Source organism: Brassica napus, chromosome A3, assembly GCF_020379485.1.
Source record: "Brassica napus cultivar Da-Ae chromosome A3, Da-Ae, whole genome shotgun sequence".
Classification (NCBI taxonomy): domain Eukaryota; kingdom Viridiplantae; phylum Streptophyta; class Magnoliopsida; order Brassicales; family Brassicaceae; genus Brassica; species Brassica napus.
Genome location: NC_063436.1, coordinates 15,360,073 through 15,382,002, shown reverse-complemented (window position 1 = coordinate 15,382,002; position 21,930 = coordinate 15,360,073). Strand labels below are relative to the sequence as shown.

General features: G+C 35.8%; 5 protein-coding genes across 6 annotated transcripts; 2 read left to right on the top strand and 3 right to left on the bottom strand.

The window, feature by feature from the left end:
• Positions 1-4,500: 4,500 nt before the first annotated feature.
• Positions 4,501-7,990, top strand: LOC106438981 (diphthine--ammonia ligase-like). 2 transcript variants are annotated; one of them, XM_013880313.3, is made up of 11 exons: positions 4,501-4,701; positions 4,799-4,870; positions 5,117-5,196; positions 5,277-5,502; positions 5,574-5,689; positions 5,777-5,849; positions 5,921-6,233; positions 6,313-6,644; positions 6,714-7,039; positions 7,116-7,437; positions 7,521-7,990. In XM_013880313.3, the coding sequence occupies exons 1-11, from the start codon at positions 4,624-4,626 to the stop codon at positions 7,740-7,742; spliced, it is 2,160 nt and encodes a 719-aa protein (XP_013735767.2). In that variant the 5' UTR covers positions 4,501-4,623; the 3' UTR covers positions 7,743-7,990. The 2 variants fall into 2 exon arrangements, with proteins under 2 accessions (XP_013735767.2, XP_048632216.1); XM_048776259.1 differs by having other exon boundaries at positions 4,615-4,701; positions 5,121-5,196.
• Positions 7,970-11,081, bottom strand: LOC106438982 (peroxisome biogenesis protein 12). The gene is made up of 10 exons (XM_013880315.3): positions 10,840-11,081; positions 10,654-10,759; positions 10,431-10,567; positions 9,917-10,166; positions 9,548-9,657; positions 9,141-9,215; positions 8,942-9,028; positions 8,604-8,690; positions 8,402-8,539; positions 7,970-8,320 (listed from the first exon to the last, which is right to left on the bottom strand). Exons 1-10 carry the CDS (start codon positions 10,945-10,947, stop codon positions 8,249-8,251), a joined length of 1,170 nt encoding a protein of 389 aa, XP_013735769.2. The 5' UTR covers positions 10,948-11,081; the 3' UTR covers positions 7,970-8,248.
• A 1,969-nt stretch (positions 11,082-13,050) lies between these two features.
• Positions 13,051-14,433, bottom strand: LOC106438980 (60S ribosomal protein L23). Its single transcript, XM_013880312.3, has 4 exons — positions 14,308-14,433; positions 13,478-13,762; positions 13,358-13,399; positions 13,051-13,272 (listed from the first exon to the last, which is right to left on the bottom strand). The coding sequence occupies exons 1-4, from the start codon at positions 14,318-14,320 to the stop codon at positions 13,190-13,192; spliced, it is 423 nt and encodes a 140-aa protein (XP_013735766.1). The 5' UTR covers positions 14,321-14,433; the 3' UTR covers positions 13,051-13,189.
• A 409-nt stretch (positions 14,434-14,842) lies between these two features.
• On the bottom strand, positions 14,843-17,992 carry LOC106438979 (histone-lysine N-methyltransferase SUVR4). Its single transcript, XM_048776258.1, has 8 exons — positions 17,806-17,992; positions 16,179-17,540; positions 15,846-16,108; positions 15,706-15,772; positions 15,574-15,624; positions 15,385-15,478; positions 15,138-15,194; positions 14,843-15,017 (listed from the first exon to the last, which is right to left on the bottom strand). Exons 2-8 carry the CDS (start codon positions 17,505-17,507, stop codon positions 14,986-14,988), a joined length of 1,893 nt encoding a protein of 630 aa, XP_048632215.1. The 5' UTR covers positions 17,508-17,540; positions 17,806-17,992; the 3' UTR covers positions 14,843-14,985.
• A 1,766-nt stretch (positions 17,993-19,758) lies between these two features.
• LOC106442087 lies at positions 19,759-21,585 on the top strand. The gene has a single exon (XM_013883815.3). It carries the CDS (start codon positions 20,146-20,148, stop codon positions 21,325-21,327), a length of 1,182 nt encoding a protein of 393 aa, XP_013739269.2. The 5' UTR covers positions 19,759-20,145; the 3' UTR covers positions 21,328-21,585.
• The last annotated feature ends 345 nt before the right edge of the window (positions 21,586-21,930 follow it).

The window sequence follows — 21,930 nt, the reverse complement described above, 5'->3', positions numbered from 1 at the left end:
AAAACAATGAAACTTGAATTATTTTGTAATTACTCGAGGATTTAATTGTACCCTTGTAAGTATTACTAGAATAGAATCTGCGCCATACGCGACTGAGTTTCATTTTAAACATTTATAGAGTTTACGTGTCACGTACTTTTATATATTAAACTCTGAATAACAAAGTATGCGCGTCACTTTCATGTATCAATTTAATAACAAAGTTTGGAAACAATGGAAAACAATCTCTCTTAATGACACAGTTTGGGCGTAACTTTCATGTATCAGTTTAAGTTCTGATAATTTCAATATATATCTCAACTTCATGAAAGTTTAATAATGCTATACATCTTAAGTTAGAGATTATGAATTATATGTTGTCCAAGAAAAAAAGAGATTACGAATTATCTTTGTTTTTTGAAAAATTTCTAACACTTTTATATTTTAAGTATTTTTTTATGAGATGAGTTTTCATTTTCTATCTTGCTAACTAATTAAGCTAAAAATTTCTCTTTTTAGTATTATATTTTTCCAAACTAAATTTATATTTTACTTAATTTTTGCTTAACTTTTGCGTAATTTTAACTTGATTTTACTTGTATAGATTATTAAAGTTTTGCCACATCAAAGTTTTTGCAATGAAAAAATGCTTATAAATACAATTTGATTTAGAAGACATATTAAACTTTTGTAGTTATAATTTTATGGTACTATGGTATAAGATTTATATGAACTCACAACTCTTTTTACCACATCATTAACCACTAAAAGGATCAAATATTTTTTATGCATTTGTATCACAAATTAAAAATTTGACGAAATGGAAAACTACAATACGATTTATTATTATCTTTTATGTGAAAATATGTTTTTAATATGAAATTGACTAAGATGGAGGTATTGAATATAGAAGTTGGGCTGAATTGGAAGGAACTTCAGTTTTCACTAATTAGTGTTATTCAATCAATTCTTTTTAAATTCATCAATGCTTTTAAACATTCTTTTAAGATCATCAATGTGTTATTCAATTTAATATTTTTCTTACTCTATTAAATATACGTTTTACTCATTTTTGTGGATTTTTAGTAATTTTTTGAAGAAATTAATAGAAATTTCATTATTAAATTAAAAGTGATTTTATATATATATATAGATCTTAATAAATGAATTTATAAAATTACATAAATATTTTAATTTTTATATAAATTATTTATAAATTATGTATGAGTTTAAGAAATATTTACATTCTAGAGTTTATATAATTACATAATGACCTCAGTGCAAAACGACCTCTTACGTTCTTTTTTGTTTGTTAAGTATGTGAATTTTCATTAACCAGTAATGACACGAGCAGAAACATTGAGTTTTGAAGAAATCAAAACCTTAGAGCATCTAATCAAAGCTAACTAAAAGCATAATTCGTAGAAAGCCGCAAAAAAAGAAGTAAAAAAGACTCTAAGAACACTAAATATTTGTCACGATCATATGATATTAACATAAGCTCTTAATTTTTTCATAGCATGGCGATGAGCATGGGGTTTCTTTTCTTGGTTATGGCCGTAGTCGCGCGCACTGCAGCCACGCTGCCGGTCGTAACGATCATGGTAATTTTATTTAATTATTAATTGTATCTGTAAAATCATAATAATAATAATGTGATTCAGTTATGCAATTATTATTGATATGTTTTTTGGTATTTTAATCGCAGAGTCCAGATGGGGATATCGTTGATTGCATCAACATCAACGAACAGCCTGCTTTTGATCACCCTCTTCTGAGGAATCATACAGTTTTTGGTACAATTTATAATTTTTTTTATTTATTATACATTCACTTAACATTATAAAAGACTAATACATTTTTATTAAACAACGATACAGGAAGCACCGGCATATCTGCCAGACATAGACGATACCAGTTGGCAGGTATGAACAGACAATCCCCGTACGACGACTGAACAGGACGACAGGTTCTCAACCTGGGTAAGAAGCCATTCTTGGACATGAGGTAAGATAAAGTTTATTATTAAATCATAATATTTTTTTAAAAAAAATCAAACCAAAATAATATTTGGTTTTTTGACTTATGGTGTTTGTGTTTTGGACATGGTGTTTGTTTTTTCCATTCATCCTCCTGAGACCATTTGATGCTTGATATGTAATGAGAATCTTAAAAGGCTTATGGTGTTTGTGTTACAGTTTAAAACTTAATTTGGTCTGTTCTGAACACTTTTTTGTATCTCTGATTTTCTCTTTTTAGTATTATATTTTCCAAAGTAAAAGTTATATTTTACTTAATTTTTACTTAATATTCCTTATATCAATTATTAAAATTTTGCCACATCAAAGTTTTTGCAATTGAAAAGAAATATTTATAATACTGCTAGGGGTTGGTCCGCCTTACGGGCGAGTGAGTATACATTCAAATGATTTTATATTAAGTTATATTTTAATTTTATAAAACATTTGAAATTATTCTAAATTGAATATAATAAATATAATTAGTTTTTTAATTAGATCATATATATTTATTTTGTTAACATTTGACTTTTGTTTCTAATTTTTACGTCTTTGAATTTTTATTTGTTATCAACTATATTTTATGACATTGTATTATTTTATTTTCAGTATTCTTTTCGGTTATATTTTTAATGGAAATATGTTCTATTGTTTTGTATTTGCATAAGATTATTATTTTTTTTTGTCATCTTGCATGAGATTATGTGTAGTATTTTATTGATATTTTTAATTGTATGTTAAAATTTTATGTTTGATTGTGGTATGCTTTACTCGTAGAAGCTACTACAGCTGTACAAATTAAGAAAAAGTTAGCTTGTGGTATTTGCTGAAACTTAAATCAGTAATACGTTTCTAAATGGATAACTAACCCTTATTTAGTGTGATTTTTTTCTTGCATTTTTTCTATCTCATCCGCCAAGCTCTACCTGCTCTTGAACGCACAAATTATATGAGTTATGTTAATGTAATAATGAGAATTTGTGGGTTCATTTTTAGGAATCTTTGAAGATGATGTAAATGTAATACTTTTTCAAGACTATTTTCGCCAGTCTCGGTACTAAGTTGAACGTTTTCACTTAAAATTGCTGTGAAGCCCTGTACGTCTCTGTTTTTTTCGTTGTGGGTGTGGCATATGGTTTTGTGCTGCAGATAAACGATATAAACATGCATGCTAACTTTAAAACAATTTCTATAAGCATGTAAAATTGTAAGTTAATACCTTGTTCTACGTGAGGCACATTCACAGGATCATCTTGGGGTGTCTTGCCGCGCTTAGTTGCTCAGATAAGTTGTCGTTGCTGCCGTGCTAGTCTCACAGCGGTTGCTAGGAATGAAAATCATGCATGGAGAGTAAGTGTGACATAACATGTTATATTACTTCTAATATAGGTCTGAACAGTAGAGTTCTTTTACCACGTTGATGAGCTTTGTTTGATATGCGTGGGAGTGGTGTGTCTAGGGTGAGAGTTCGATACTGTTCTTGAAACCAAGGTCGCCGTATATCAGAAACTACAGAAACCCCAATAAAATAACATGTTTTAGGGGTTAACAGTGTGAAATCATGACCAGTGTAGTCCAGTGAGAAATAACCATTTTTCTTTTTCCTGGATCTTTTGTTTCCATTTGAGGCTGTTGAAGTGAATGCTTCATGGACAGTGTGCTTTTTGGCGGACTTTCCTCTAGTTTCTCTGCCTTTTGTTTTCTCCGTCATCTTAACGCAGAGTAATGAGAGCTTAAAAGGACCAGAGATAAACTGGTGCAGAGGACAAGAAAGTGTGACAGAGATAATGAAAGGAACATGTTAGTAACGGGTGATTATTGTAAATGCCACTGAATTTTAGTTTAAGAGGATTGTGTTCAATTAAATGCTGGTGTGTTAGTGGGGAAACGTTCTGGAGGATTTAATAAAGTTTAGATGCACTACAAAATCTGGTCCATGTTTTTTAGTGTTCAGTAGCTTAGCATATCAAAGTCCACTTCAATTTGCAAATGTTTCTCACGTATCATGTTAACCTTCTAATTTTAAGCATGTCACCTGCATTTTACAGACACAGTCACAAACAGACACATCAAGTTAAAGCAATGAACATGCCATGTCAATGATTTTGTATACTATAATGGTCATCACATTAAAAGATCGAATATTTTTTATGCATTTGTATCACAAATTTAAAATTTGGCGAAATGAAAAACTACAATACGATTTATTATTATTTATTATCCAAAAAGATTTTTTTTTAATATGAAATTGACTAAGATGGAGGTTTTTTATCTAGAAGTTGGACTGAACGGTGTTTTATTAAATGAGAACTTTAAGTGGACATGAAGTTTAATTGTATTTACGATAATAACCTTATGAGGTTAAAAACCTGAATGAATAAACCGGTTGGTTTAATTGGTTAAATGGGTTTAATCGCAGATCAGATACCAATTGGTCTGGTATTATGATCTCGCGAACAAAAAAAATTTAAGTTACAAATTGACATAAAATAAACTAACGGGGCCAATCGAATAGCAAGGAGAAAAGTCATGCCACATTTCTAAAAGTTATAAAATTCTTTTTTTTTTAAAGTCGCCGGCGACGACATAGAGAGAAGAACCTCACTGCAACCAGAGAGAGAGAGAGATGAAGGTTGTGGCTTTAGTGAGTGGCGGCAAAGATAGCTGCTATGTGATGATGAAGTGTCTCCAATACGGTCACGAGGTATGTCTTCTACTCTAGCTTCCCTGAAACAAGTTTGTGTCTTTTTTATTTATTATATGAACTTTAAATCTCACTTTAATTTGTGTGTGTCTCATAGATCGTTGCATTGGCAAACTTGTTACCGGTTGATGATTCGGTTGATGAGCTGGACAGCTACATGTATCAAACTGTAATACTCTCTCTCTCTCTGCTTCTTCTTTTGTCTTTGGTGATTAGATATAAATATATATGTTCATGATTGTGAGGCAAAGATGAATACTTGAATTGAATTTGAACAAGGGTTGTAACAAAGATTAAGTTTTTATTATCTCACATATATATAGAACTGTGTTTATATGAATTTGGTTAATGTATCATGATTTTTAAATATGAGTTGTTTTGTTAAGAAATTGGAATCTGAATGTCCCTTCTTCAGGTAGGCCACCAGATTATTGTGAGCTACGCAGAATGCATGAATGTGCCATTGTTCAGAAGGAGAATCAGAGGTTCTTCCAGGTTTAGGCTTCTGCTTGAGATTATAATCCTTTTTGTTTTGTTTTTAGTTGGATTATATTCTGAGGATTTAATGTTTGCAGGCATCAGAAACTAAGCTACCAAATGACTCCAGACGATGAAGTGGAAGATATGTTTGTGTTGCTAAGTGAAGTTAAGAGACAGATACCTTCCATCACTGCAGTATCTTCTGGCGCCATTGCATCTGATTACCAGCGTCTGCGTGTGGAGAGTATTTGTTCAAGGTTAGGTCTTGTTTCTTTGGCGTTTTTGTGGAAACAAGACCAGACTTTGCTTCTTCAGGAAATGGTAAACCCAAGTTTCAATTCTTTCTCTTTATGAATTTGTACTTCTCTAACTCGTTTCTCGTTTACTTGCAGATAGCTAATGGGATAAAAGCTATTTTAGTCAAGGTGGCGGCAATAGGGTTGGATCCCTCTAAGCATTTAGGGAAAGACTTAGCCTTCATGGAACCACATCTTTTGAAGTTGAAAGAGTATGTCTTTTAACGCTTTCACTATAGTCTTTATTATCTAGTTGCATTACATTAAATTATGTGACTTCTGAATGTATATTTGCTTAGGTTATATGGAAGTAATGTTTGCGGTGAAGGAGGAGAATATGAGACTTTGACTCTCGATTGCCCACTTTTCACTGTATGTCTTCTTAGCAATCTTAACGATTTTGAGTTCATGTTTCTTTCGTTTGACAGTTTCTGTTTTCTTAGAATGCGAGAATCGTGCTCGATGAATTTGAAGTTAAGCTACATTCTCCAGATTCTATTGCACCTGTTGGAGTTCTTCATCCAACGATCTTCCATCTCGAAAAGAAGGGAAATACAGACTCTAATTCTGTTGAAGAGGAGCCAGGATTGGTGTTTGAGGTTCAAGGAGATGGTCCTAATACAACAGAAGCTACTCGCCAAGTAGATAATGGAATCGTTGATCATACAAGAACCAGAGTTAACTTATCAAAGACCGGGAAAGACAACACATTCTCCATTTGCTGCTGGCTGGAAGATTCTAGTGAATCGTCAACAGGTAACTCCAAAACACAGACCAAATCTTCATGATGTTGATCCCAAGTGTAATTGATATTTGATTTATACTCTTTGAGCAGGTCTGAAACAAGATCTTGAGTCTGTTCTCACGGAAATTGAGTCACAGCTTTCAAAACATGCATTTAACTGGAAGAATGTCTTGTACATTCATCTTTACATCTCTGATATGAGTGAATTCGCCGCGGCGAATGAGACATATGTGAAGTTTATCACACAAGAGAAGTGCTTTTTTGGTGTTCCTTCTCGTAGTACAATAGAGCTTCCTTTGGTACAAGCTGGTCTTGGTAAAGCCTACGTTGAGGTTTTAGTCGCCAATGATCACAGCAAAAGGGTTCTCCATGTACAAAGTATCTCTTCATGGGCACCAAGCTGTATTGGACCTTATAGTCAGGTGAAATTTTTTTCCTCTCAACTTCTAACTTAATCAGTAAACTCATTTTACTTTAATGTTTTACTTCAGGCTACTTTGCACAAGGGTGTTCTTCACATGGCTGGACAGTTGGGGCTTGACCCTCCAACGATGAATCTTCGAAAGGAAGGCGCAGTTGCTGAGCTGAATCAAGCATTGACGAACAGTGAGGCAATAGCAGAAGCTTTTAGATGCTCCATCACTTCATCAGCTATTCTCTTTGTGGTGTTCTGTTCTGAACGCACACAGCAATCAGAGAGGAACCAACTTCATGAAAAGTTTGTTTCCTTCTTGGATTTGGCAAAGTCTTCTTGGAGAGTATCCAATGTCATGGATCCTATTTTCCTTTACATCCTTGTCCCTGATCTTCCCAAAAGGTATTATTAAACACGGTAGAGAATCTAATATTTACTGGTCTGTGAGTATCTGATTTTTAAAACTGCTGTTCTGCAGTGCTCTTGTTGAAGTAAAACCTGTCTTATACGTTAAAGAAGATTCAGAGGATGATGATGAAACCAGGAAAGATCAATTGGGTGAAGGAGACTTCAGTTGTTGGGGATATAAGCCAGAGAAATGGCACCAAGATTGTCTGCAGACACGAGTTGTTGATGGGAAAATATGTGTGAATGTGCTCTCCATCTCGGCTGAAGTGATGAAGAAGCTTGATGAGCCTTCCGGAGATGAAGAACAACAACTGAAGAGAGTATCGAGATTCTGTGTTTATCTTCTCAACAAAACCTTGTCTGAAAATTCATTCTCTTGGCAAGACACCACGGTGAGAATGAATGAGTTTTCCTGAACACAATGTCAGTCTTTCATCTAAAGCTTTGCTTATATCTCTTATTTTTGTTGATGCAGAGCTTAAGAATACACTTCTCTACAAGTCTTGGTGTGTCCGTAGAGAGGTTATCCGACATTTTTGAAACTGCATTCAAAGTGCTAAACGAGATGAGTGGCGGAGTTATATTCAACGGCCTGAAAGAACCTATATTCAATCTGGTTCCGGTCCTTGGTGCTGGAAACTCTTCTGCTTCGCTTGACAACATTATCACATGTGAACTATTCTCCCTAAGGTCATAACCTTCCTTATCTCACAAGGAACACAAGCTTTGCTTTTCTTGATTTTTAAGCCGGCTCTGCTCTTCAATGGGTTTCCACTGATGACGTTTATTTGCAATGGGGAACGGCATTAATATTTTGGACAGAATCATTTTTCTTTGGAAGTCTTGTTTTACTTATGGAAGAACAACACGTAGTTGTTCTGTTTCAAATGAAAACACAATGATGTTTGTTTGTGAACTAAGGAAAAGAAAAACATGTTTGCTTTCTGTCTTCGTTTTCATTAAACTCAGGTTAGGAGTAACACAGCTTTCTTGCAATACAAGATGCACTTGATCCCAAACTTAACGAACTCTAGAAGAAAGCGTATCCATATATATAAATATACATAACCCAATTGGGGAATTAAGAGTGTCACTTGGAAGACTTTTAGCTCTTCCGGTTTAGACTCTGGTTGCACCATCTCCAAACCGAGATTGAGAACAAAGCTCTCACCGTCTGGCTTAAAACCGTAAAACAGATTGTCCCTAAGTGTCGTGAAACAGCCTCCTTATCTGATCCACGCTTGCCGGAATCAATGTCACTGGACATCGCTTGTACTGTCACAAAAGAAGACCAACATAAGCTTTCTACCAAGGTGTGGTTATTGGGAATAGAGAGAAACGTTTTGGAGAGCTAACCTTTGTAACATACTTAAATACGCAGGAATAGCAGAAAACAAATCCAGAGACTGTGACAACTGACGGGTTTGCACGTTTTTGCAAGCATAACGCGCAGAGAGAACTGTCTGGAGGTAGAGGGATTCCTTCTTTAGCCACCTGCATTTACAAACTTGACTGAGCTAAAGATGTCTACATTAGTTTCAGATATTGATATGGATACCTTTGGGGCTGGAGGAGGTGGAGGTGGAGGGTACACAGTTGGAGCTGTCAATCTTTCTTCAGCAGACTGATACCACCATTCCATCATCTACAAAACCAAAACCAAAAAAAATGAAAGAGACGCCTATGTTCAAATAAAATTTATGTGATAAAAAGATCTACTGAGAAACAAAGAAGCCAAAGTATTGCAATTAGCTATGGCTGCAGAATAATACAAAACCCAGTCTAATGTAATTAAGCTCATATTTCCTAAAGAAACCTCCTTCAAAATGTGGTGGGAGGTTTCAAGACGGTGAAACAAGCCAAGAATCATAAACGGTGAAGTGTATGGGTACTTACTTTAAAGATAAAAACGGCTGCAATCAAACCGGTTTGGGCGTAGTCGAGAACCGCATATGAACAGGTAAGAAGAGCCCCTTGCACTGTCTATTTCAACATTCAAAACAGTGTTGTCAGATGTTGGATCATCAATGTGTAAGCAGTAGTAGGAATCAGACTATCTCACTCCTTAGATTACAGGAAGTTCAAGAAATCATACTTTTAACCATGGAGGACCACGAAGTCTCTCACGTTCATGGTTCCGTATCTTTGAAATTCTTGAAGACGTATCCATCTATCTTGGCATCAAATGAGGAAAACATCAAGATAAAAGTGTGTTAGACGTAACACAAGTGAATATACAAGTTCAAGTTGATTACAGGTCCAGTTTGATGATGTAACTTCTTGCAGCAAGACATCTAGAAACGTCCAAAAGTGGCCTTCTAAGTATATCGTCAAACAAAGGTCAGGGTCAAGAATTCTCTAAGGCCTATAGTAGAACATCCTAGAAAGAACGTAACTGCCTTTTCGTTTCGAACATTATACTTAAATCTCCTTCGACTAGGGACTAGCCAAACAAGAATAATGGTGATGAGAACTTTCAAGCAGAAAAGAGGAAGTGGATACCAGTTCTTGCCCTGTAGCTCGACAAACTTGGATCCCAAGAGCTTGAAGGCCGAGAGAATAGAATCTAGTAGCGTCCAGTAGATATAAGAGCTGGTAACTGAATGATAATCCTGCACAGCAAAGCCTAGGTCAGCCCAGATCATTTCAGATAAGTTAACTACAAAATGATCCTATATGAATCCTCTTGAATAACTAAAAAAAGGGTAAGGTGTCATATACATTACTCAGTTCCATCCAGACATGAACTAATAGTGTGGATTGTGATTTCAATTACACTCTAGGCATGAAGCTCAACAAGGTAAACTAAGAATTGTACTTAACTACTATCAAAGAATCCTCAACTACTATACAGTCAGATTCAATGATTACCTTCACTAGATGCATGTATCCAAGGATAGCACACAGCTATAAACTTTTTAATCTTTGTAGCTAACTGCACTCGAACAGAAAGCTCTTGATTCCCACTATCCCCTCTCGAAACAACTGGTTCCTCTCCTGTGAAGAAGTCAGCTTCATCAAACCCTTGATCCTCCATTCCCCATAAACTTTCCCTTAGCCTCGCTTCCCTCTCCTTGTTATATATCGCATGAAGCTTCGATTTGAAATAAGGTAACACAACCTAACAAAAAAAGACACTTATTAGAAGACAGTACCAAGCTTAAAGGCACAAGCTTTATGCTTTTAAAAGAACACCCAATTGCAAAAAAAAAATGCATTTAGACACCCAATTGCAAAAAAAATGCATTTAGGATAAGATTAAGTACCAGAAACACAACAAAAAGACACTTATTAGAATGCAGTACCAAGCTTAAAGGCACAACCTTTATGCTTTTAAAAGAACACCCAATTGCAAAAACTTTGCATTTAGGATAAGTGTAAGTACCAGAAACACAACAGAAAGGATCCTCTGGCGTTTCTCTAAACCAGAATGTTGAACTTCTTCTTCTCCGGAACCTTTCCTCAATCTCAATCTCGCTGACTTCCTCCTCAAACCATACAATGATTCAGCAAACGAAGCATCTGTAACCAATTCATTTAAAAGACCAAAACTTTATAAGCAGAAACTCCAACACACACTGTAAGAAAACACTTTCACTCAATCTAACCTGTGGTTCGTAAGCTATGTCCTTCGAGGATAAGCATCAGAGCAGCATAGAACTCATCCTCGTAGTCTAAGATTTTATGAAGAAACGATCTTCTCAATGCAAAAACCTACGAAACACAGGAGATGAATCAACATCTATGTGTAACGAATCTCAATTTAAGAAGAAGGAAGGGCATTTTGATTTTACGCCGAGTGAGTATGTGAGAGCGGCGCGGAGGCTAGCTGGAAGCTGCTGAGCCGCAGCCATCTCGAAGAAGGTAGGGCGTGTGCCATCGCCTCCCACCTGAAACAGCATCTTCTTCTTCTTCTTCTAGTGATTGTTGATAAAGGTCCGGTGAGAGACCTTAGCTTCTTTGGAAGATAGACGAACCAGAAAATACGCACTTCGAGAGACAGAATATTTATTTATTATTACGTCATAACTTCCAAAATATTTTTTTTTAAAATCCGATTTAAATCAGTTTAAATTGTTCTAAATTGACTGAAATCGGTTTAAGTTGTTTTAAATCTATTGAAATCAGTTTAAATCGATGTAAATTAATCTAAATATGTTAAATTAAACAATAATGTGAGTATAAATCCATAAATTTATTTAATTTATTTTGTGTTGTATATCTAATTTTGATAATTCATCATAATAATTTTATAAATAAACTTAACAGCTAAAATATCTCATATAAACGTAAAATATATATAAAATGAATCAATAAGGTATTAATGCCTAGGCCTCGCCTAATCGCCTAATCGCTAATCCTCTATAAAACGTCTAGTTACCGCCTAGCGATTTCTTGAACATTGATTGTTACTGTGGTGATTATTGCTTCATCATTGAATTGTTACTGTGTTGATTGTTGCTTCATCGTTGCATCATATTTTGGGTTTAGACATTGTTTTTTTAATTAGTTGATAATATGTTATGATTAAAGAACATCTCTAGTTTTTCATTGTTTCAAAAAATGTAGTTGAGTTTAATCTATTAACTGAGGAAAAAATAACGATTTTTAAAAAAATTTATCAATCTTACCTGTTTCAGTTTTTATAGTCTAAACATAATACGGTCGTGTCTATAAAGCTTAATTGATCAAAGATAAATACAAAAAGGAGGCACATCTCTTAGTTCTTGAACTGTCAAAAACATTCATTGGTTCACAGATCGGCATGACATAAATAGAGAACCAACATGTACATAGCAGCAACATAAGGAAGCAAATCAAGGCTATGAGTAGATCATCAAGCAAATAAACTACCCAAAACTCCTTCTGGAATGATATCTATTGGGTTGGTTATGTAAGAAGTATTTAATATGATTGTGATATAAGCTCGAGCTCTGGTGACAAGTGGAAGTGTTTTTTGTGGATTCATCATTTTCCGCAACAGTCTCCGTAGTAAGAAAGAAAGATCTTGCATCCTCTAAAAGAAACTATCATTCGCCAAATGGTCGATTATACATTTCAAAGTTTATACGTTTCAGATCACAAAGAACGGTTGAGTAATTACGGTCTCGGGTTATAATCTTTTTTTGTTTATTTGATATATATGTGTCACAAAAACATTTTATGATAAGTCTATTCCAATGTGAAGTATTAATGTGAAGTATTAGTACATAATTGTTAGTAGTTAACATTAGGCTAATGAATTTAATTGAATGATTGAACTATAGCAAAAGTTTGTCTTTTAAAAAGTATGTCTTGATGATTTTCCAAATAAATATTATCTTTGAGAAGTTAATACAACTATTTGGAGTGTATTCAAACAACAATTTGAAAGTATTTGATTTTAGTGAGGTTTTTACATGATTTCAAGTGAAATGAGAATTTATTGTGGTTTTTGTTGAACTATTCTAAACTTCCATCTAAAGTTATGAAATTTGAGTTTTTATTTGTAAACTAAGAAATTTCAAACAAAGACTCTAAAATGACTAAAAATTCTAAAATACACAATTTAAAATATATTCAATAACTATGGATTTTAAAATAGTTGATCAAATAACAAGCACAATGACACTATATTTTAAAGGAGTTTGAATCAGAGTGAATCACTGATATTAGTCTCCAGCTCTTTGGTTTAATACTGACCGTATGTAAGTTCGTTAGATTATACATACGCTTTAATTAAAAGTGTAGCACCTAATCTTTGATTGGTTTAGTGTTGCTACTAGTTGCTTACCACGAACTAGACCAAAGTAAGCTAGTCCACACATTTTTCTTTGATTGTATATTGAAATTAATCACATTTGCCATCATTAAATAGTAAACAAAATCATAATAACTAGCAAGAAAAACCAAAATTTTATAGTTGCTAGTTGCTTACCAGTATAAGCGAACTAGACCAAAGTAAGCTAGTCCACACATTTTTCTTTGATTGTATATTGAAATTAATCACATTTGCCATCATTAAATAGTGAACAAAATCATAATAACTGGCAAGAGAAACCAAAAATTTATAGAAACCAGAATCAAGATTAAGCATAACAAGTCTATGACAAAAACAAAGCATCCTCAACAGTGACAAGTTCAACAAGCACACAAAGATAGATTCTAAACGATAGCGTTTGCAGCACTAGCGATCCTTGGCCACAGGTCAGCACACTCCTTTCCGATTGGTCCAGTGATAGCAGATCCTATATACATTAGAAGAAGAAGAGATTCATTAGACTAAAGTCCTTAGTTAATTAGGTGTTTATTGCAAGATTATGAACTTCTTACCCTTCATTTCACCCTTGGGATTGACAATGACACCAGCATTATCTGCAAAACCACATACTTAAATTAGACGTGCACACTTCATATACAATTAAGAGGGAGACTATTCACAGAAATGCTAACCCTCGAAGTACATGAAGACACCATCCTTTCGGCGCCAAGGCTTCCTCTGCCTAACAATGACAGCAGGCAGAACCTTCTTACGGAGATCAGGTTTACCCTTCTTGACGGTAGCCATAACCATGTCACCAACACAGGCTGATGGCAGACGGTTGAGACGACCCTTGATACCTTTAACGGAGATGATGTAAAGGTTCTTGGCTCCGGTGTTGTCAGCACAGTTCACGGTGGCTGCCACTGGAAGACCCAGTGACATCCTGAACTTGTTACCAGAGGTTCCTCCTCTTCCTATATAAACAAAGTATTCACAAATGAGCAACAGAATAAATAAACACAAGCACCAGATATACGAGTAGGATCTCAAGATAATAATTAATGAGAAAGTTATTATACAAACAAAAGATCACAGATGAGTAGCACTAAAAATCAATCCAAGTTGTAGATGCATTGGTTATGATCTTAACATATGACTCACGACAAAGTTATGTTCGGAAGTCTTTTGTAATAAAAATCAAATAGGATTAAACAACAAATCGAAGCATAAGCATCATTTTCCGACAAAATGATAAAGAAGACAGGTGAACACGCATGCTAAACCCTATAAATCAACACAAGTTCAGCTCCAAATGTTTTATATATCGGTAATAAGAGTTAATGATCTACAAAATGGAAAACGCATATTCAGCTCCATACACGACAATGAATCAATCATACTGAATCTGACAAGTTACAATAAAAAAAACAGGTGATGGGTTCTCTAGGGAAAACAAGCGGGTGTAAACAATAGATCTTCAATACGCTAGCACAAAGACAAGCTGGAAAGGGATTGTTACCTCGCTTCGACATGGTTGCAGAGTAGCAGCTCTCCTTAGGAAGAGTTTCGATGGCAGTGTAACAAGGTTTATATACGGTTATGCTAGGGTTTTCTTTGTGGTGCTGACCTGGATTTTGATGTTATTGGGCCCAAAAAAAGTTACCAATAAGCCCAATAACGCAATACAATTTATACAACTTTTTTTTTCCTTTTTCAAAATTTAAAACGTACAGTAAGTTACAATTTTTACAAGGAAAACTCTAATGATCAGATGGCATGCTTCAAAGTTGATTGTAACGATATAATTTAGTCTTCTAGTGCTTCCATTCACATACTTCATAATCTAGAACCAGGAATCATAACCAATTTATTTATTTTAAGAAGGCCTAGTGTTTACATATTTGACATTGGCAATGAAATATGTAGAACAACCATTAGCTTCTGAGTTTCTTTGGTTAGCAAACAAAAGTTACAAAAAACTTTGTCATCTTACCACCAGACGAATATGTTCTGTTCAGTTCAGATCATTTTAACCTAAAGAAGAAAGTTTTTTCTAAGAGAAGAAAGTTTTTTCTAAGAGAAGAAATTTTGTGATCATTACAGTTCTCTGTTAGAGTTAAAGCAAGAAGCTCAGGATGGGATCAAAGTGCATGACGTGGGTTATGTTTCCTAAATGTTATACTATTACTAATCCTCCTCATTTCCGCTTTAATGGCACTCCTTTGGTATCTGCGTTTTACAAGATTTTGTGGTTGTTAGTAAAACATTCAACAGCTGGATCATATTCACTAGTCATAATGGGATCAAATTTCAAATCAATTGAAAAGTGACACTTGATGCCTGCCTAACCTGGTTGTTTTTTAGCATGAACAACCTTTCTTCTTTCTCCCGACTTGCCTCGTGATCCTGACAGATATCACCACACAGAATAATTAGCCAAGACACTATGAACCAATGTACTTAGAATGTGAAATGTTCGGATCTCTTACTAACAAGTTCTAAGTTAGAATGTGTGAGCATATACTACTAAGGAAGCAAGCCAGCGCTCTGTCACAAAGATTTGAATATTGAAGGCAATGTGTAAATGATAACTGACCTATTGGCTTTTTGTCTCTGCATAACTCACTTCCGCAGTTACATCTAAATGCCTTCACAGGATGACTTTCATCACTGAAATCTATCATGTAATCCTGCGATTACAAACACAGGCTATTTATTTGTATGTGAATAACTCAAGAGTGGTTAACATAGAAGACGTGTTTGGTCCATCATGGTGCTTACTTACCCATGTCAGTTCTTCCATGGCCTTCACATCTCGAATGGTAAAAAAGGCAATCTACACATGACCAAACCAAACTGTAACAATTGGTGCCTTGAGGAAGATTGAGGTTAGAGAAGGGAAAATGATAATACTTACATGGTAATAATGTCTGTCAGGAGTCTCTATCTGTACCGGAATATCGATCAAGTTTGCATCCCCACATCTGCATCAACAATAAAAGTTCAGACGAAGAAGGATGAACTCTCAAGAGAAGCACGTAGCACAAGGAGACTTACCTATGATTAACAAACCTAGCGACATTTCCACAGATTGTGGCGTCCAGGCAGAGAGCTTCTTCATCTTTCAAATCCTTTTCAGAACCCCAGTCTGCATCCAGAGTTACAGGATATGTATGCCGCTCACTACTAAGTCTTAGATTCCGCTCGTATAACTCCGTGTTGGTCAATATTTCACCGATGTATTCATAGACAAAGGTTCCTTTCGGCAAGTCTTTCAGTGCTCTAACTCCCCATCCTTTCCCTTCCGAGGTAAAATAAACCTGGAACATAAAGACATCAAGAAATGGTCGGCATATAGGAACTGATGTAGTATCTCCCGGAAAATGTTACCTGCAGCTGGCACCTTATCCCTCTCTGTACTACTCTATTGCCACACAGCATATCACATCCACACTTTCTCCAGCACTCCTTAACGAACTTTCTGATCAAGTGTCCTTGGCATTTACCATGATCTCTCTCTAACGGGCAGTCTTGGCAGTAAAATTTATTAAAGGTATCTGGTGCCTTTTTCATCTTAAGACAAGTGTCAAGAAACTCCTCCTTTAGCAACCCTTCTCTGGTGTACGCATACTCTCCGCTGGTTTCACGAGCACAAGCACATGGGAAGTCAGCTGAAAGACAGTCCCCCTTGCAGCTTGCGCAGCAATCGTCATCGGAGATCCGAGCTAGAGATACATGCACATAAGCACTTTGGTATACAATGTTGTGAGGGATGTAAGTGAAAGTCGGCAGTTTCTCAGTCCCAACGTCATCAACCAGGGAGATCTCAACGCTCTCTGAGCCTTTGGTTATGTCATGGATAATGGTTTTATACTTCCTCTTGCGAACACCATTGCTAGTCTGTTGCTGTTTATGGGCTTCCTCAACGGACGAGCTTGAGGTTGCAAACCGGGTTTCATATATTGTTTTCAGAGTAGCAGGAGGGTTAACATTCTTCTCTCTATTGACATTAGATGAACCTTGGCTTAGATTCTTCAGAGTAGCACTAGGAGAAGGGTCAATGGGCTCAGCATTCTTCCCTCTATTGCCATTAAATGAACCTTGGCTTTGCTTCTTCAGAGTAGCACTAGGAGGAGAGTCAAGGACCACAGCATTCTTCTCCCTATTAGATGAACCTTGGCTTTGCTTCTTCAGAGTAAGACTATGAGAAGAGTCAAGAACCACATCATTCTTCCCTCTATTGCAATTAGATGAACCTTGGCTTTGCTTTTTCAGAGCAACACTAGGAAGAGGATGGTCAGTGCCCAAACTCAAAGAATTCTTCCCTCTGTTGACGTAAGATGAAATTTTGGTCTGCTTCTTCAGAGCAGGACTAGGAGGAGAGTCAACGACATTGACTACAACATTCTTCCCTCTAATGCCAGTAGATGAACCTTCACTTTGTTTCTCGTTTCTCTTCACTCTATGCGAAGTTTCAATCCCCACAGCAGCACTCTTCCCTCTATTGTTGTTAGATGGAGTCTCATTTTCTTCATCAAGAGAGTAGATAGCATCGATCAATGCAGTGTAGTTATCAAGTCTGATGATACCCCAATTCTCACCGTTCTCTCTCAGCAGCTTCCTAAGCACAAGGAGAGTCTTCTCATCAGGAATCTTGAGCTCCCTTGTTTTCTCACAAGCTCTGCGTACCCTCTCGTCGTTGAGCAACATTGGTTGCATTTAAAGCAGATCACTTGCAGCGAAAACTGCAAACTTTTCACACAAACAAACCAAAAAAAAAAAACAAATCAGTAAAGAAGTGAACTTTTTTTTTGTTGCTTAAACTAAAGATGTGAACTTTAAAACTTTCTTAGTTATTTATCAGCAACCAAATCAAACTCTCACACACAAAAGTTAAAAAAAAAAAAAAAAACTAAGAAGCTAGCGACTGCAATCACAAGCCGAATGGAATCAGAAAAAATCATTGAGCAATTTCCAAAACAGGGGAGATACCTAACGTAACCCGAAAGAGCAATACCTCAGTGGTTGGTAACTTGGTACGGAGAGTCACTATTCACACGGAAGCTTCTCCAAATCAGCGGGCTAACTACAATCACAATTGTGGAAGGTGTGAGTCGTGTGACAGTGATTGAGCATGCAGAGAGGTAGAATATCGAACAGTCTATGAGAGTTATAAAAAGAAATTAAATGATAATAAGTAAAATTACTTATTACTAAACTGTAGTAATAAAGTTACTGGGAAATGCCCTAAATTGATTTTCTCAGAAAGATCCGCTTCACTGCGGCTCGGGTAAATTGTTTTCCCCGCGAGAGAGAGAGAGAGACAATAATGTATTTATTGTCTATAGGCTCATTGACTTTTTTGACTGCGTAGGCCTATTGACTTGAGAGGCAGACAACCCCAAGTTATGGGCTACTTCCGTCTCTGTAAATAATAGTTTTGGTCTTTAGAAAACATTTGTGTATTCTATTTTATGATTTTTTTTTTGAAGTCTATTGATTTTTGCTAAGTTTTCATAGGATTTTAAGTGAATTTAAAATTTTAAGTAATTTTATTTTTAACTAATAATTCAAAGACTATACAAGTTTATGTAGTCTTTAGAAAACATTTGTGTAGTCTATTTTATTTTCTCCCATACCATTCCAAAGACTATACAAGTTTTATTTTTAACTAATAATTCATCCAAATATTTTCAAATAAATATAAAATCCTAAAATTCACAACTTATTTTGTTTAATAACTTCGAACTTTGAACTAAATATCGAATAGCAAATTCATATTCAATAAAACTGAATTTTTATTTAAAATTTTATGTTTAAATAACAGTCATTTTAATACAAAATACTTCATTTTCTCAACTGTATTGGGTTAAAATTTGGATTCAGTGAGACTGAAACAACACTTTACAATCGGTCAAAATCACATTGGGTTAATTTTCATGCTTTGCAATAAAAACAAGAACTTGATTCTCAAAGGTTGGACATCAGTGAAACCTACATCATCTATTCTCTAAGCTGAATCAGCCGTTATTCATTTCACAAGATGGGAGTTACAAAGGAGTAATTTTCTATTGAGATCGAAGGAAATGACATTGTTTTGAAATGTCAAAAGCTTAATAGTTCATTGCACTGTAATTAAGCGCCATTCCCCATCTGTATCATGAAACTATGATCAAAACATTAATCAACATGTATATCCTCATACATTGTTATGAGTTTTGAGGAAACTTTAGAAGAATCATAATAGGTTCTCTCAATTTGTTTACTAACTAATAGACTTCTTTATACACAAATACTATTTTGCTTAATAGTATATGAGCAGTCCCGAAGCTTCAAGCTTTCTCATCCGATATTTTGATGAAAGATCATGTACTTCAGCATCATAAGAATTGGAATTCAGTATGGAAAAGAGCATAGCAATATTCAACCTAACTATTTAAACCACTTAAATTTGTGATATATTATACTCCCTCCGTTTTTTAATATAAGTCGTTTTACAGCTATTCACATAGATTAAGAATATCATTAATTTCTTATATTTTCTAAACAAAAACATCATTAATTATCTACCTAACCACAATTCAACCAATAGAAAAATAGAAGATATATTATCATTAGTCAGACAACATTAATTATTAATAAATGTTACATAGAAAACCGAAAACAATATATAATTTGAAACAAATTTTTTTCTCTAAAACGACTTATATTGAAAAACGGAGGGAGTAGCATTTAAGCTGGTATGGTTGTGACAATTGTCATTTATTACCTAGCTTGTTACCAACAACACCATTTGAAAATTTTATTTGAATTTTCCTAACAAGAAATAACGTACAATAAAGAAACCAAAAAGCTAATTAAAAGCCAAGCAAGGATATGTATAAAAAATAGAATTTCTTCATGAAAATAAATAAATTACACAGAAGATATAAAAGAGCTTGAAGATAACAGAAACTTCCCTATTTATTACGTAAATATGGTTAATGACTTAATTCGTTACGACAGAAACTTCTTTTCCTTTGACTAGATCTTTTGTTTTTTCATTACAACATGTCAAACCTGTTCTTAAAGTCTCCAACTGTTGTTATAACCACCTTTCCGTTGAAGACAGCTTGTAAAAAACAAACCAACGGTCGAGTTCTTATCATGTCTAAAAACAACCATCTCCTTCCTCATCTCACGCTTCTTCTTCCCCTTCCTTTTTATTCTCCTTCTCAAATCTCTTCTCAACTGATTCGCATAATCATTCACGAGAGACAAGTGAAAAAAAAAAGAGAAAGGTTTACCTTTCTTGACTCCCACGTTTCTCGCGAAACGTTAAACGAATCCATTTAGATTTTTTTTTTCTTAGACAACAATGGGCCGGCAAAAATTCGCATGTCCTGTTCTCGAAATCAACTTAATCTCAGCGCAAGACCTATCCCTGGTTTCGAAAAACATGAAAACATACTCCGTCGCGTGGATCAACACCGACCCGATGCGTAAACTCACGACCCGTGTCGACCAAGCAAACCGATCTAACCCAATATGGAACGAGAAGTTCGTGTTTCGCGTCAACGACAAGACCCTCCAAGCTGACGTGTCAGCTATTGTGATTGAGATCTACGCAGCGGCTTGGTCTAAAGACGCGCTTGTCGGCACCGTGAACGTTCTCCTTAGCGATCTCTTTGCTCCTTGGTCTGGCTTCGGCGACGGCGACGACGGTGGCGGCGGGAATAACAACATGAGGCTCGTGACGCTTCAGATCCGTCGTCCTTCGGGGAGGCTTCAAGGGTTTTTACGGTTAGGCGTTGCGCTTCTTGACGGTGGTCAACGGAGTATGCCGTTATCGTCAGAGGTTAACGATGTGAAGAGAGATGGTCAAGATGGTGTGAAGATGATGCATCGTCGTACGAATAGCGATCTGACGGATTTAACGACGTCGACTAATGATTACGGAGTGAAAACTGGCGTTGTCACCGGCGGGGGAAGAGTTTCCGGCGGCAATAACGGTGGAGGAGGTGGTGGAGGTGGAGGAGGGAGTGTTGTGGTTGGTGTGGATAGTATGGTGAACGGTTCGTATTGTAACTCAGATATTGGACCGTCGGCGTCTGTGGTTGCGGCTGCGATTGCTCAGGGGCTTTACAATAGACAGAAAACAGCGGTTAAAGCGGTTGCGGTGAAGGAGGACGCGAGTTCGATACTCGAAGGGAAGACGGAAGGGATGGAGCTTAGAGTGGAGAGGTGGAGAGCCGAGAAAAAAGTTGCGGGTGGAGCGGTTGAAACGTCTACATCGAGCGATGATTCTAGCGGGAAAGGTGGGGGTGGAAGGAGGCCGAGGAGGAGGAGGAGAAAGGAGAAAGAGAGGCGGAGGAGATCAAGAGACGGAGAAGGTAAGAAAGGGTTGTTTTCATGTTTTGGGAATGTGTTTGGATGTGAGATTTCGATTACCTGCGGCGGTGGAGGAGGAGACAGCACTAAGAAGAAGAGACGTAAGAACAAGAATAAAGTAGCAAACCTTAGTGCTGTAGACGAAACGTTTAGTCATTCCGCGGCTTGAGTGTAAACGTTTGGTTTATGAGTGAAACTCTATTAAAATTTGGATGATATGTGGCAAAACGTATGAATAAAAGCTCCTTTTACATTCTTGGTGTAAACGTTTAGTCATTCTGCGGCTTGACAGAGTTTTATACATGTAAACGTTTGGTTGTGATGGGTTTAATATCAAATTTTAAAGTATGAGGTCAAACGTATGAATAAAACTTCCTCTACGTTATTGGTGTAAAACGTTTGGTTTGATTGGTTTATTGTTATAATTATGTTGGTACGGCAGAGAATTAAACTATTATTATGTTTTGATTATCCGGTTTAATGGTGAAAACCTGAACCGTTCTTCTCTCTATCTACTTATTATCCGGTTTGGTTTAATCTGGTTTCCTTTTCCATCACCTCTAGTGACTCGGTTTGGTTGATTGCTGTGGTTTTAATCTGGTTTTCATCCATCACCTTGATTGAACTCGGTTTGGTTGATTGCTGTGGTTTAATTTGGTTTCCATCTCCATCACCTCTATTGAACTCGGTTTGGTTGATTGCTGGTTTGATCTGGTTTTCATATCAATCACCTAGATTGAACCTGGTTTGATTCATTTCTGGTTTAATCTGG

Bases quoted from the DNA above. Each gene is read 5' to 3' on its own strand.
- LOC106438981 (XM_013880313.3), top strand. From the start codon at position 4,624: ATGAAGGTTGTGGCTTTAGTGAGTGGCGGCAAAGATAGCTGCTATGTG. The intron at 5,690-5,776 runs GTATGTCTTTTA...ATATTTGCTTAG, and splicing joins CATCTTTTGAAGTTGAAAGA to GTTATATGGAAGTAATGTTT. The intron at 6,234-6,312 runs GTAACTCCAAAA...CTCTTTGAGCAG, and splicing joins TTCTAGTGAATCGTCAACAG to GTCTGAAACAAGATCTTGAG.
- LOC106438982 (XM_013880315.3), bottom strand. From the start codon at position 10,947: ATGCTGTTTCAGGTGGGAGGCGATGGCACACGCCCTACCTTCTTCGAG. The intron at 9,216-9,547 runs GTATCCACTTCC...ATGCCAAGATAG, and splicing joins GAGCTACAGGGCAAGAACTG to ATGGATACGTCTTCAAGAAT. The intron at 9,029-9,140 runs GTATGATTTCTT...ATGTTGAAATAG, and splicing joins GTGGTCCTCCATGGTTAAAA to ACAGTGCAAGGGGCTCTTCT.
- LOC106438980 (XM_013880312.3), bottom strand. The intron at 13,400-13,477 runs GTTAGCATTTCT...GTGGTTTTGCAG, and splicing joins TGTCTTCATGTACTTCGAGG to ATAATGCTGGTGTCATTGTC. The intron at 13,273-13,357 runs GTAAGAAGTTCA...TAATGTATATAG, and splicing joins TCCCAAGGGTGAAATGAAGG to GATCTGCTATCACTGGACCA.
- LOC106438979 (XM_048776258.1), bottom strand. From the start codon at position 17,507: ATGCAACCAATGTTGCTCAACGACGAGAGGGTACGCAGAGCTTGTGAG. The intron at 15,195-15,384 runs GTCAGTTATCAT...GATATCTGTCAG, and splicing joins CAGAGACAAAAAGCCAATAG to GATCACGAGGCAAGTCGGGA. The intron at 15,018-15,137 runs GTTAGGCAGGCA...TGTAAAACGCAG, and splicing joins TCATGCTAAAAAACAACCAG to ATACCAAAGGAGTGCCATTA.
- LOC106442087 (XM_013883815.3), top strand. From the start codon at position 20,146: ATGGGCCGGCAAAAATTCGCATGTCCTGTTCTCGAAATCAACTTAATC.